The sequence below is a fragment of the Tachyglossus aculeatus genome, chromosome 23 (assembly GCF_015852505.1).
Source record: "Tachyglossus aculeatus isolate mTacAcu1 chromosome 23, mTacAcu1.pri, whole genome shotgun sequence".
Taxonomy (NCBI): Eukaryota; Metazoa; Chordata; class Mammalia; order Monotremata; family Tachyglossidae; genus Tachyglossus; species Tachyglossus aculeatus.
In genome coordinates this window covers 27767433-27783168 of record NC_052088.1, presented here as the reverse complement: position 1 = coordinate 27783168, position 15736 = coordinate 27767433, and the positions used below count along the sequence as shown (strand labels likewise).

At 41.1% G+C, this 15736-nt stretch overlaps 1 protein-coding gene and 1 non-coding gene across 2 annotated transcripts in view; both read right to left on the bottom strand.

Moving 5' to 3' along the window:
- Positions 1-403: 403 nt before the first annotated feature.
- Positions 404-15736, bottom strand: part of FAM81B (family with sequence similarity 81 member B) — a 40080-nt gene continuing 24747 nt past the window's right edge. Inside the window, exons 6-9 of the mRNA XM_038765893.1 lie at positions 15100-15206; positions 11040-11175; positions 4457-4652; positions 404-709 (exon numbers count right to left, since the gene is read on the bottom strand). Of these exons, the coding sequence (XP_038621821.1) occupies positions 576-709; positions 4457-4652; positions 11040-11175; positions 15100-15206 (573 nt within the window). The 3' untranslated portion in view covers positions 404-575. The remainder of the gene's footprint in view (positions 710-4456; positions 4653-11039; positions 11176-15099; positions 15207-15736) is intronic.
- LOC119944881 lies at positions 14255-14392 on the bottom strand. The gene has a single exon (XR_005456023.1). It is a non-coding gene; the product is annotated as a small nucleolar RNA SNORA7 (small nucleolar RNA).

The following is a 15736-nucleotide window of genomic DNA, read 5'->3' as shown; positions in this document are numbered from 1 at the left end:
TAAATAAAAATATTAAATTAATGACAATGCACCTTGCACCCCTGACAAAGATAAACTTGGGTTTTTAGCATATTTTCCATAATTTTATCATGTACCAGTGGATAAAATTATTAGCTCTGCAATGAAAATATAGCATTTTGTTTACTTGGGAAATTTCTGTCATGTTTCTAGCTTTTTACTTTCTAGCTAATGTTTGCCATCCAAACTAAATTTTATTTACAGATATTTTATGTAGTGGAGATCGTCTCTCCACGTTCCAAACGAGTTAGCTCTCATCATGCTAGAGCTCCAATTCAATAAGAATTTTCTCACGTTAATAACAAACGAAAGTAACTTGACCGAACAAAATGGCATTTTTGTGTACACTGATGAACTAATTAAAAATCTGGCTAAAGTTGGGGTTTTTTTTTGTTTTATTGTTTTGTATGTTTCACTGCTTTTGAAAGCGAACTGTGAAATGTGAGTGACGTAAAAGCAGCCAAGTTGGGACAGAGACATCGACATAGCTTAACTCAAGCCGTGAAAGCAAATTATCATAACTCGCAGGTAGAGAGGAAGATGACCGTTCTGAGATCTTATGCACCTTTGGCTTCTGTTATCTTGCGCTGTAACTTGTTTATATCCTTCTTGAATCTCTTTTTCTCTAGTCGCATCTTTGATGTCTGTATTTGTTGGAGGGACTCAAGGGACTCATGAACCAATTGGAATCCTAGTATAAGAATAGGAATGTTTCATTTAAACAATAGAATGGAACAGTAGGCTCTTGTGTCCGTTCATTGTTATATTGCACTCTCCCAAGAGCTTAGTACAGTGCTCTGCACATAGTAAGCGTTCAATAAATATGATTGAATGAACAAAACTTTCTAATCAGCAGCCCAGAATGATTATACTTTAATCAAAACACTTTCAATTTCATTTCAGCAAATCCACAGCTCTATTTTACCATGTCATGAAGATGCACTATATCTGGGCAAAACTCACCTCTCGTTCCTGTTCCCCAAAACATATAAATTGCTCTACAGTATCATTCAAAAGACATCTTGCAGTTCATTTCTTCTCTCCCATCCCTTTATTATCATTGCCATTAATATATGAGTGAGGGGAAGTTCTTTATTTTCTTTTTTTTAACACTACTGGTTACGAATCCAGAGTTACTCTCCAAGGGGACCCAGAGAAGTTTCAGAGTTTCTGGTGCTCTACACATAGTAAGGCTCAATAAATACCATTGATTGATTGACTGATCAACTTTTTCAGCCTGGGCTAAGCTGTGGCACAGCCATGCCACATTCATTCATTCAATCGTATTTATTGAGCGCTGACTGTGTGCAGAGCACTGGACTAAGCGCTTGGAAAGCACAAGTTGGCGACATATAGAGACGGTCCCTCCCAACAACGGGCTCACAGTTTAGAAATGTATGGTGATGGTTACGGGGCAATAACTTAATGGCAGTCAAGACAACTTAAGCATTGCTTTTAGAAGGAGGCTTTGGTAATAGCTACCACCTCCTTCCCCGTCCCAGGCTGCCATTCAGCTGGGAGCTTTGACATTGCCCTAGCGCTTAATACAGTGCTCTGCACATAGTAAGCGCTCAATAAATATGATTGATTGATTGCCCCAGAGGAAAGGGTGCATAGACAGCAGAAGGGATCACCGATTCCCTTTTCCAGCCACTGCTGTTCCAAAGGAGTGTGCTGGATCACAACAGGCACATGTCTTTAAGGGGAGACACCCTTTGCATACAATGTTAAAATTCCTTTTGGCTGGAATTTTTCTTTAAACGGTATTTGTTAAGCGCTTACTATGTGCCAGGCACTGTACTAAGCGCTGAGGTAGATACAAGCTAACCAGGCTGGACACAGTCCCTGTCCCACGTGGGGCTAATAGTCTTAATCCTCATTCTACAGATGAGGTAACTGAGGCACAGAGATGCGAAATGACTTGTCCAAGGTCAAATAGCAGACAAGTGGGGGAGTCAGGATTAGAACCCAGGCCCTTCTGGCTCCCAGGGTCCTTGCTCTATCTGCTAGACTACTCTGCTTCTCAATTCACAGTTGCCACTTGCAGAACCAGACAAGATGCTGCATTGTGACCGTGGAGTTGGAATGCCAAAGTCTGGCTGTGAATGAGGATGCGTTGGATTTGAGCAGCAATTCATTATCTTGATTGGGTGGGCTAATAATAATAATAATATTGGTGTTTGTTATGTGCTTACTATGTGCCAGGCACTGTACTAAGCACCAGGGTGTATATAAGTAAATCAGGTTGGACATAGTCCCTATCCCAAGTGGGGCTCACTGTATCAATGCCCATTTTACAGGTGAGGTAACTGAGGCACAGAGAAGTAAACTGACTTGCCCAAGGTCACACAGCAAACAAGTGGCAGAGCCAGGATTAGAACCCATGACTTTCTGATTCCCAGGCCCGTGCTCTAGCCACTATGCCATGCTGCTTCTCATATACTCTCATTAGGCAATGGATCCCTCACCGGGAAAATCTTCCATAATAATAATAATAATAATAATAATAATAATGGCATTTATTAAGCGCTTACTATGTGCAAAGCACTGTTCTAAGCGTTGGGGAGGTTACAAGGTGATCAGGTTGTCTCACAGTCTTAATCCCCATTTTACAGATGAGGCAACTGAGGCACAGAAAAGTTAAGTGACTTGCCCAAAGTCACACAGCTGACAATTGGCGGAGCCAGGATTTGAACCCATGAACTCTGACTCCAAAGCCCGTGCACTTTTCACTGAGCCACGCTGCATCATGAATCAACAATGATATTTATCGAGGGCTTACTGTGTGCAGAACACTGTACTAAGCGCCTGGGAGAGAACACTCAGAGTTGATAGACCTATTCCCTGCCCACAGCAAGTTAACAGTCTAGATCGGAAGACTAGAGTGAGGAGTTCGTTCTCTTTGTTCAAGGCAGCTGCTCTGCTGTTGCTAGAGGGTGGGGGAAGAGCGGGTGGATTCTAAGGCGACAGAGATGGCTGGGCCCATCTCCAACCTTCTGAAGTGAAGGAATTGATGAGATTCCTTGTGATGGTTGCGACATTACAAGAGACAGATGGTGGTGTTCATCGGCATCAATTTGGTTGCCTTCTTGGCTCTCAAATGAGGAACTTTCACACTAATCTGTCTTGATGTTAGCCCAGCTTGACAACAGTGCTGTTGTCTAATTGGCAAGAAAATCCGACTGGACTTCTGTTAATACATTTCCTTTGTGCGGGTGTGTATTTAGAGGTCAGGCTGGCAAATAGCATATGAGTGGACTGATTACCTTCAACCGAATCAGAAGCTCATTTGATTCAAAGTCCCCGTGCCTGAATTTACAAACATATCGTCTCAAGATGGAGAGGAAGAAAACTCCATGTCCCCTGGATAGTTGTAGGCAATTCACTCATCCATTCAATCACATTTATTGAGCACCTACTGTATGCAGAGCACTGTACTAAGTGCGTCTAGAGGATGAGCATACAGCACGGCGGATAGATCATGAGCTTGGGTGTCAGAAAGACCTGGGTCCTAATCCTGGTTCCATCACTAGTCTGCTTTGTGACCATCGACAAGTCACTTCTCTGTGTCTCAGTTATCTCATCTGTAAAATGGGGATTAAGACTGTGAACCCCATATGGGCATGGACTGTGTCCAACCGATTAACCTGTACCTACCATTTCCAGTGGCTCAGTGGAAAGAGCAGGGGCTTGGGAGCCAGAGTTCATGGGTTCTAATCCCGGCTCCGCCACTCGTCAGCTGTGTGACACTTCTTCACTTCTCTACCTCATCTGTAAAATGGGGATGAAGACTGTGAGCCCCAAGTGGACAACCTGATCACCTTGTATCTCCCCCAGCGCTTAGAACAGTGCTCGGCACATAGTAAGCGCTTAACAAATACCAACATTATTATTATTATTACCCCAGCACTTAAAACCGCGCCTGGCACATAGTAAATGCTTGACAAATACCACTAAAAAGAGAAAAAGAAGATGTCACACTATCAGAAAGGGAGAGAGGAAGATGGTTCAAAGTCATCCTCCCCAGATGATGACAGAATCTTAGAAGAAATTAAAGGAGTCACAGCACAATAGCACACAAATTGACTGATTGCTCACACAAATGAGAAGGCCGCGTAGGTACAACTCAATGAATGTTGGCTTAGTTCAGCAAATGAAGCCCTGCTTGTCTGATGCTTTGGGTTTCCTGTCTTCATTCATATTTTAATACCCAACACAGATTGATCTTGTGTGTCCATAGCTCTGTTGAACAAATCACTCAACTAGGTGAAGTGCAAATCACTGCTTAACTTGGTCTTTAGACACTTATTTTTAGGTTGAGCCCGGTTAGACAATGACAGTGTCAGGTATCTTGAGGTAGCAGAAGGGAACATATCTCTTATTCAAGTCACACTGAATAGGAAATGGGATATTGTCTTCAATTAATGTTTCTCCTCACCTGATTTGTAATCATTCTGTATTTTCTCCAGCTCACCCCACATCAGCTTTTCCATCCTATTTATTCTCCCGAACAGTGTATTTTTGGCATTCTTCATTTGGTTCAGCTCTGCTTCATATTTCTGTGGGTTAGCTAAATTTTCTATCTTTAGCTGCTGCTGATTCATTTTTGCTTCCATTTTATTCTCAGCTTCTTCCTGTGAAAGATGCAATTCACGAACAATCTGCAGGAGCTTTATTTCCCAATCAAGAACAATGTGTTGCTCACTGTAGTCACTTCACATAGTAAACATAAATTGTAACTAAATTTCTTTTTTTTTCTGAAACGACTTGCAACACTTTGAGAATTACCATGTTGTTTTGAGGTGACTCTAGGCTCTACATATCCCTTTAAAATGTGACGCTTCAGGAGGAAAGGTAATTCAGCCTTCACTTCACCTTATAGTAAGGTAGAGAAATGTGGTAGATATATAGGTGCTTAGTACAGTGCTCTGCACACAGTAAGCGCTCAATAAATGCGATTGAATGAATGAATGAATGAAAAGTATTCATATGAACACTTTATTCATCAGTATTAAATACTAATATAAATGGTCAATTATTAATATTACCTTGAATATATAGCAATAAATGCTATTTATTGATTTACATTAATGCCTACATTCCTCTCTAATAATAATAATAATGTTATTTGTTAAGCACTTACCAAGTGCTAGGCACTGTTATAAGACGCTGGGGTAGATATATGATAATTGGATTGGACACAGCCGCTGTCCCACATAGGACTCACAGTCTTAATCCCAATTTTACAGGTGAGGGAGCTGAGGTACAGAGAAGTTACGTGACTGCCCAAGATCACACAGCAGACAAGTGGTGGAGCTGGGATTAGACTAAATTCAGTGTGGGTAGGGAACATGTCTACCAACTCTGTTACACTGTATTCTCCCCATGTTTAGTGCAGTGCTGTATGCACAGTAAGTGCTCAATAAAAGTGATTTATATATACCTCAATCAGTTGTATTTATTGAGTGCTTACTGGGTGCACAGCCCTGCATTAAACACTTGGGAGATGTGTGTGTGTGTGTGTGCATTCATTCATTTAGTTATTCTGTTGCTTCATCCTGATGGGCTTTTACAGCTTCCTGCTTTACCCTATTCTTTCTTCCACTATCTGTAAATAATTTTTGTCCGTCTCCTCACAGCCTGGTGGCTAAAGCATGGGCCTGTGAGGCAGAAGGACCTGGGTTCTAATCCCAGCTCCACCACTTGTCTGCTGTGTGACCTCGGGCAAGTCACTTCTCTGGGCCTCAATTACCTCATCTGTAAAATGGGAATTAAGATTATGTGTCTCATGTGGGATGGGGACTGTGTCCAACACAATTATCTTGTATCTACCCCAGTACTTAGTACAGTGCCTGGCACATAATAAGCGCTGAACAGATACTATTATTATTATAATTATTATTAATTTTCTTTAGGGGAGTTAAAATGCATTTTGCTACTTTTGTTTTCACCCAAGAATTTAGTACAGTGCCTAGTATTAGGTACTCAATAACTACCGCTGATTGAAGGTTTAATTAACTTGAGCAGTCTGAATTCCTTTATTGGGGCTTATTATTATTGTGCCATCAAATGATTTCTAATCCATAGCGACTCCATGGATACACTTTCTCCAGAATCCTGTCCTCTGCCATAATCCACAATCTTTCTAACGGTTCTTCCATTATCGTTGTTATGCTCTCTATCCATCTAGCGACTGGTCTGCCTCTTCCTCATTTTCCCTGGACTTTTCTTAGCATTAGTATAGTCTCCAGAGAGTTAGTCTTCCTGATTATGTCTAATTGATTTATAATCTAAGTCGAGTTATTTAGCCTTCCAAAGACTACTTTGGCTTGATTTGCTCTAAAATCCATTTGTTTATTTTTCGGGCAGTCCATAGTATTCGTAAAAGTCTTCTCCAACACCACATTTCAAAAAACTCGATGTTCTTTCTACCCTGTTTTTTCACTGTCCAGCTTTCAGATCCATATATTGTCACTGGAAACGCCATAGAATTGACAGTTTGTATTTTTGTGGCAATTGTTACTTCAGCGTATTTCATGACTTTTTCCAGGCTCCTCATAGCAAGTCTTCCTAACATTAATCTTTGGTATTTCTTAACTACTAGTTCCTTTATTATTGGTTATTGATCCCAGGAGAGAAAAATTGTCAACTATTTCAATCCTCTCCATCCACTACAAATGTGTTAAAACTTCCAGTTGTCATGATCTTTTTTTTCCTTGACATTCAAATGGAGGCCCACCTTTTTGGGGCTTAACATGCGAGAAATAGTTTAGGTACCAGAAGGCACTGAAGTGTCATCAGCACACTCAAACTACAAGTCAGCTCTGCCTGGAACTTGACTTCTGGGGCCATATTAATTGAATAACAACACAAAGAAGCCTTCTTACTGTCTACTTGAACAAAATAATGTGTATAAATGCAGCCAGAAGACATATCCTGCACAATTGCATTCACTGCTTATAGAATGTCATTATCTTGGGAACTGATCCAATTTTTCTAAATATCTCACTTGTCAGCCCATGGCAGAGGTTTCAAGCTACTTAGCACCCCATCCAGAAAGAATAAGTGTGGAGCAAAACAGCTTCTTAAAATGTCAAACTAAAAGTGAGTTAATTTCCAGAGAGGATGTGTGGAAGAGTGGGATTGAGACAATGCCAAATTAAGCTTTTGTATAATATTTTGGAAATATTCAACTTTAAACGAGGAGATACTTTTCACACAGCTGGACTATATTTGAACAGATGTCTGTGAATAGAAGCCTAGTACCGAATTCACTCTGCTAATGTGACTTTTCTTTGGGAATCTTTTTTAGCCATCTCCCTTAGATCAAGTTGCCTTTGAGGCAATAAGGTGCCACTTTATTCCCCAAAATGCTTTAGGGATATAGAGGCAGAATCCCTCAGGCTGTAGACATTGATCTGCTAGTGAAAACTATTTTACTGCTACCGTTATTGCTGCAACTCGGGATAGCTTTCAATATACCTGATTCCCAGCCTGAAAACTGTATCCACAGCTCTTTTTTTCTGAAGCAACCATGTTAAGACAAACTACCCTGGTTAATTCAAAGCACGTAGTTGTCTGTCTGAGTATACCCAGATACCTCCTTTACTCATACAATCCGTTGGAAGGATTCAACTGTTACTTGGTGCTCCACACTGTGGGAATAGTACATCAACCAATCCATGGTATTTATTGAGTGTTTTCTATGTGCAGAACACTGTGCTGAGCATCTTGGGAGAGTATAATACAACAGAGTTCGTAGATACGTTCCATGCCCCGAAGGAACTTACAGTTTAGAGGGTGAGACGGACATTAATACAAATAAATCATGCATATGTGCATAAGTACGGAGGGTGGCATGAATATCAAGTGCTCAAAGGGTATGGAAAGTGCACAGAAAGGAGGGAGAGAAATGATGTAATCATTTGTGTAATCAAAAGAAGGCTCATTCTTCAGTTAACATTAAGTGTGCACAGTATGCAGGGCAGTGGAAAATTGCTATACCAAGTGTGATCTAGAATGAGACCCTCATAATAACAAGAGGACCCTGAGGCACCATTGTGATTCAGCGCTCAGTACAGTGCCTGGTGCATAGTAAGCGTTTAACAAATAACATCATTTTTTTTTTAAATATGTGGCCATGAGATTCTCATGGGTTAAATCCCAAAACTGTGGTCCTTCAACTGTGGTCCTTCAACATCACCAATGCAGTGCCTTGAAGAGACTAGGAATATCCAAAAACTATTTCACAATGGCTCAGTCAACTGAAGGAACAGCGTGGCATAGTGAAAAGGGCACAGGCCTGAGCATCAGAGGGCCTGGATACTAATCCCAGCTCTGCCACTTGTCTGCCATTTGACCTCAGACAAGTCACTTAACTTCGCTGTGCCTCAATCACCACATCTGTAAAATGGGGATTAAGATTGTGAATCCAGTGTGGGACATTGTGTCCAATCCTATTTACTTGTTTCTACCCCAGTGCTTAGTACAGTACCGGGCACATAGTGAGCACTTAACAGCACCATTTAAAAACAAAGAATGGAATTAGAATTGAGGAGCCTGTCTCCTTTCCATGGCACACCACTGGAGTAAAATTGGGATTGGTGATAGATAGTCCAGTTTATTTTATGCCACGACACTTGAGGTTGTGATTAGAGAACATGGAAGCTGTTGTCAATATGTGCTTCCAATCTACTGGAAAACTCTTCCAATTCAAAAGACTTTGAACATCATCAAAAACCTTTTGGACAATCACCCAGGAACTCCTTTTGCTTACAATCGCTCTTGAAGAACATGCACAAAAAGACACACCCAGGACAGTCATCATTTTTTTCACCAGCATCAGAGGCATTTATGTTGCAACTACTGTGAATAGAGCAGTATACTTGGCACTTGGGAGTAGATGAGAGAAGCAAAAGTACCATGATACTAAGAGGTAGATTAGAAAATAGCCCCAGGTGTTGCAGATACATAAGGTTGGAATCAATTATCAATGCATCTTTTCAGACATAGTCAGTAATGTCACCTTAATATGTGAAAGACAACTATTTATAAGTATGGTAATTTTTAAAATGTTATAAACTCTTGTTGTAATAAAGTTTTGCTTTACTATTAAAAGGTAACCCAGTGCAAAAGAAGCATTCTAATTTGATGGGAAGCAGAATTTGATCCTCTAAGGTCTTTAGTCTTTTGATTCCATGATTTTTCCCACCTCCAATTCGTTACCTTGGTATATTTTTCATCAGGTTTTAAAACTTCAAAACTACTAATGTGAACAGAGAGGCTGACTCCATGAGAAGTTATTTGTGAGCACCAACTTCCAAGATGAACCAAATGATTGATATAGCCGAACCTCCAATTAAAGGTGAACTCAATTGCTTGTTGTCGATATCCATTGTAAATTAGCTAGTATATTCCCAACTGTCCTATTGGGTCATCTGATCCATCATCATAATCACAATGTCCATCATCATTATCAACAAGTATCATTTGTTTTACTTGAGTTCCCATATGGTTCCTTTGGCTTGATCATTTTGGAGGCTCTAAACCTGACTGTAGTCTTTAAGCTAGGACTATTACATTTTAATTGATGTGGGTAGAGTTATCTCCAAATTCCATGATTGGACCTCTCAAAATATTTTCAGATTCTCATTTATTAAAAAAACCCTAAGGATGACTTTATTTCCCATCCCTGGTCTGGTAGCTGAATTATCCTGAGGCTAACTTTCAAGCCTGGATACATTCTCATAAGTCCCCCATGGGATTTTCAGGCAGCCAGTAACTCCAGAGCGGGTAGCCTAATTAAGGTGGCAGGTTTTCTTTCACTCGAAGCATATCTTAGGAGATATCTAAGTAAAGGATCAGAACAAGATCCCCATCACCAGGCCACTGGGCAGAGATTCCAGAGGGAGGATATTTAGGGTTGATGCTCTCCTCTGTGATATCACTAGGGGATGGAATTGGGGCTGAGGAAAAGTAATTATCCCTTCTTTCTGCCCCCTGCCCCACCCCAGTAATGATGGCTCCCTCACAGGCCACCTGGCAAACATCTGAATGTTTCATGGGCAGTAGCCCACCTATTAGATGATTGATTTGCCCATGGGTGGCATCCAAAAGGAAAAGAAATGCCAAATGTGTGGCGTCTTCGTCAGCTTAACATTTCCATTTAATGCAATTCATTCTGTACTGCAGCTCTCTAAGGCCCCACTGATGAACTCTTATGCACAAATGCTGAAAAGACTCAAAGACCATGAAGTATTGACCACTGCCATATGATAAGCATCCTGGGATGAGGTAACCTTTTCTGGTGGTTTTTTTTTCTCTTTCCCATCTGTTCTGGCCCCTCTGAATTTCCATTTTACTTCTCTTTTCATTTCCCTTGGTCTCAGCAACATTTCTTAAGCTATTTTCTTTGATTCTGGGGCTTTGGTGACAGAAACATTTGGGTTGAAATAGAGCTGCAGTTTGAGCTGAAAGTGCTTTGTTTCTTAGGTGCACAGGGGAAGTTTCTACCTAGTTATGTGATGAATCTAAAAGGAATTTTACTGAGGAAAGAACTCTGCCACCTATTGTGTGAAACATTTCTCAATTACTCCACCGTTCTCAATCTCAAAGACATTTTTCAAAACCAAAGCTTCTAGAATCACTAATCAATTCATCCTATCACTGGGTAATAATAATAATAGTTATGGTTTTTAAAGCTCTTACTATGTTCCAAGTACGGCATTAAGTGCTGGAAAAGTTACAATATAATCAGATCAGTTTGGATATAGTCCCTTCCCCCCTGCCCCCGGAACTCACAATCTAGTAAGGAAGGGGAACAGCTATTTTACCCCCATTTTACTGATGAGAAAACTGAGGCATAAAAGAAATTAAGTAACTTGCCCAAGATCACACAGCAGACAAGTGGCAGAGGTGGGATTAGAACCCAGCTCTCCCTCCTAGGCCTGTGTTCTTTCCATTAGGTCACAACTGCTTCTTGTAAAATCCCACCCTGGACTGTTGTCCTTTTGATGCCTTACCAGGCTGTCTCTCACTGTGATGAGGAGTTGATTTATGTGGAAGAGCTGTTCATTTTCAGATTTGGTAAACTGGCTTTCTGTCCACTTGCGCTCCTTCTGAATCTGCTCACAGAGCTCATCTAGGAGCTTTTTTACTCTAAGGATAAGAAGTTCAGTTTGATTAACAGTGTTAAAAATAGCAGGTGAAGTGTCTTTTGGTTCAAATAGTGAGATAAAACAGAGGCTCAAGCAAGGTTCTGAAAAGCCTCTCGTCACTGCAGTTTAAAAGGCCGAGGCATTTTAGAACGTGCTTGGTCAATTAACTGGGGGAAAGGAGAGAAATAAATGTAGGTAAACCCAAGTAACAGAAATCTAAAAACAGTACCCCTAGTCATCTCCAGTTGTTAATAGAGATATACATAAGTGTATATTCATTGGGAGGATTGGATGGATAAGGTCTAGACTCAAAATTCATCATGGGCAGGGAATGTGTCTACCAACTCTGTTCATATTCTACCCTCCCAAGCAGGTAGTAATAATAATAATAAAAATAATAATGGCATTTATTAAGTGCTTACTATGTGAAAAGCACTGTTCTAAGCGCTGAGCACTGTTCTAAGTGCTGGGTACAGTGCTCTGCAAACTGTAAGCGCTCAATAAGTACCATAGATAGATTAATTGAGATGGATATATCTAGACTGTGAGCCCATTGTTGGGTAGGACCATCTCTATATGTTGCCAACTTGTACTTCCCAAGCGCTTAGTACAGTGCTCTGCACACAGTAAGCACTCAATAAATACGATTGAATAAATGAATACCTGGAGCCTATGGGAACCATCTATAAGATTAAGGGAAGAGTAAGGAAATTCAAGACAATTTCACAGTAGGCTGTGAGCTCCTTGCAGACAGGGAACCTACCTATATTCCATGGTCCTGTTCTCTCTCCCAAGTGCCTAGTATAGTACAGTAAACAGTCAATAAATACCACTGATTGATTAAGAGACTTTTGCAAGAGCTGTCTCATGGTCTAATGGATAGAGCACAGTCCAGGGAGTCAGAAGGACCTGGGTTCTAATTCCAGCTCCGCCAAGTGTCTGCCCTTTGTGACCTTGGGCAAGTCACTTTACTTCCCTCTGTCTCAGTTACCTTATCCGTAAAATGGAGATTTAGACAGTGAATTCATTTGTTCAACCGTATTTATTGAGTGCTTACTGTGTGCAGAGCACTGTACTAAGCGCTTGGGAAGTACATGTCGGCAACATATAGTGAACAGTGAATCCTATGCAGGACAGGGACTGTGCCCAATCTGATTAGCTTGCATCTACCATAGCGCTTAGTACAGTGCCTGGCACATAGTAAGGGCTTAACAAAGATCATAAAAGAGGGGGGAGAGAGAGAGAGAGAGAGAGAGAGAGAGAGAGAGAGAAGCATTTCCAATACAAAATAATATCCTTTGACTCTCTTGTATTTTTAGTAAGCAAGGGGTACAGAAAGGGTCCTCACTCTACCTGGCATGATTTTATTACACAGAAACTGTCTGTGCCCAGTGTGGGCCTCAGTCCTGCCAACAATTGGAACTGCCCTTCTGATGGCCATGAATGGAGTCAGGTTATGAATAAATTGGCATCTGGAAAACTCATATTTGCCAATGGTTCATTTAAGTTCCCTCATCCGCCTGTAATCAGAGCAGCTAATAGAATTGTCCCTAAATTTCACTTCCTTTTCCTTCTCCCTCGTGGAGATGAGCAGAATTGTGGCCAAATGGCAGAATTGTTGGGGTAGAATTTTTTTTTAACTTAAAAAGTATGCTTAGAAAATGTTTGGTTTAATAAAGCACAAACTGATAGTGCCTCAACTTGAGCACCTAAGAGAAAGGCAGCAGCTTGCAATAAAAATATCACAAATGGTAGCATTCTTTATTGCTCAGTTTTATTTCCAGAACCTCAATTATCAATTATGACTCTTTTTCTTTCAGAAGCTAAAGGAAGAAATGATACAAAATAGCCTCATGTTTTCCGGGAACATTAATACTCTTTCAGTTAGAAGAGAGGACTTTTCTGATTGATTTATACCTAAAAAGTTCACCTTTCAGTCACTTTCACAGGCACGTGGAAATTCCAGTCTAAGTAGGAGGGAGAACAGGTATTGAATCCCCATTTTACAGATGAGATAGCTGAGGCACAGAGAAGTTAAGTGACTTGACCAAGGTCGCTCAGCAGGCAAGTGGTAAGCTGAGATTAGAACCCAAGTCCTCTTACTCCTAGGCCAATGCACTTTCCATTAGACCACACTGCTTCTGGGCCAGGAAGTCCGGAACACAATGGGGACTAACACATTTAATATAAGTAAATCTTTGTCAGAACCCACAGCCCAGGTCAATGTTAAAGGCCGTGTGGAAATTAAGCAACTGAATTGTTATTAAATGACTGCTTAAATATTGATGTAATAAACTATAAATTAAATTATGAAGTAGAGATGGATGATGGATAGGTGGAATCATTTGAAACTATAGTTCTACATTTATAGTAAATTAATTTTGGATCACAGGCATTTGGCCTCCAGGTAGGCTGGGTATTGAAAGGTGTTTGGGCCATTAAAAGAAGTTTGTTCCTATGTTCTTACCCTCTTTACTGCTAAAATGTTGCTATTTTCTCTCCTTATTTTCCCATAAATGAATCAAAGGCTTTTCAACAAGGATTCACACTGTATGTTTCTGCCTCCTCTTCTGTCTCTCTCACACACAGAGACACACGTCTGAACAGCTTCTCAGTTGAGCACTCAACCTCCTTAAACCAGTTCCTTTGGGTATGGGTTTTCCAGAGAATTCATCCAGATAGTAAATTCATTAAATATGGTCTTTCTTTTCTTGTACTGAACATCCAACTCACAGGGCAAAGGTAATTTGAAAACTTGACTTCACTCCCCTGTGTTGCTGGTGGTCAGTTCTCTAAGTTGTGGACACAGGGTTGTATTAGCCTGCATACATTTTTGCTGGTTTCAAAGTCTGGGTGGTGTCTACTGTACAGTTAGTCATATTGTATTTATAAAAATACCTTGCTTTTTGCATAGCACTTCTAATATTCCAAAGCATTTTCACATCACTGATCTCATCACTTATCCACGTGTCTGCAGTGTGACCTTGGGTGTGGAGTGATTTACCACTGTCTCCTTCAATCCAATAAATCCACCCTCGACTCTTTCCCATGCCGCTGCTGCCCAGCACAGGTGAGTTTTGACTTGTAGTCGACTGCCTTCCACTTACTAGCCACTGCCCAAGCTAGGAATGGATTTGGTATGCCTCTGCTTGGCTCTCCCTCCCGTAATCGAGACTGGTAGAGTACTGGAAACTCTCCAGGTGCGATCCTGAGAGGGGAGAACTGCACTAGTGTTTGTCCATGTAGATTCTACATTGAGCAGGATTCCACACTTTAGAGTGCTAAGAGGAAAAGAGGAAGGCAGGAGAAAGCAGGTGGAATGCTGGATTTGACAGTCCCCCCGACTCCTTACCCCCACCACCCCGATTGACCCCGATTGAAGGAGAATAAGAAGACAGGGAAAAGGAGGAGTGTCAGGAAAAGCATCCTGGTCCCCCCCATCCCACTAGCTGAGAGTCTCTTAGACTTATACCGTGATCCCAGAGAAGTGAGGAACCAGGAGTTAAGATGGAATCATAACCAGAAAAATCATGGGTAAAGAAGCAAGAGCAATGATGGGAGAAAGTGCCAGGAGTTGAAAGCATACTAATTTTGATAGCAGCTTCAAATAATAGATCTCCAAAACATTCAGCACCCAAGTCAGACAAATATGGAGGGATTTCCATTAATTAGAGAAAGGAGCAGTAGTATAGCATGGATCTAGGGCTCCAGTGAAAATCAAGGACAAAGGACACCACCGTTCCAATGGCTGTGCTTTTTCTCTTAGGGCTTAACTGATTTGTGGACTTGTACGGTGAGTTCTGTGTTAAAGTGCTTCTATTTCCTGGCTATCTGCAGGTTCCTGAATCTGCTTTTGTTGTTTTATTCAAAAGGCAAATGCTTTCAGGAGGTATTTAATTTAATTAATAATATCACATTCACTTACTTGAAATCCAGAAGTTGCAATTCATGGTGATGATCCCCATGGATGGTCTTTAAATTGGAGGTTTGCTCCGAGTTGGAAATTTCAATCTTACCTAATAGCTGCATTACCTAATGAGAATACAACAGGGAGCCCTTTGGTGAACCCAGCCATCAACGTTTCTATGAACTACAGGTGTTTCTCAGGAGCCATGAAACAAGCTTGAATTTAAGGCAAATTTACCAAAAAGTCAGTCCTGAGTTCCTCATCCTTCCCCGGCCATTTGACTTGGGAGAGAGACAGAGAGATGGAGAGATAGGGAGAGAGATGGTGAACTGAAGCATTTTCAGGACCACTACCTTCAGCTCTGACCTCACAGCTGCTATTGTGGGGTCGGCTGATTAAGAAAGTGAGGCGGTATGGCTTAGTGGATAGACAACAGGCCTGGGAGTCAGAAGGACCTGGGTTCTAATCCCTCCACTTGTCTGCTGCTGGGTGACCTTGGGCAAGTCACCTATCTTCTCTGTGCCTCAGTTACCTCATCTGTAAAATGGGGATTAGGACTGTGAGACCCATGTGGGACATGGATTGGGTCCAACCTAATTAGCTTGTATCTACCCCAGCACTTAGTACAGTGCCTGGCATATAGTAAGTGCTTAAC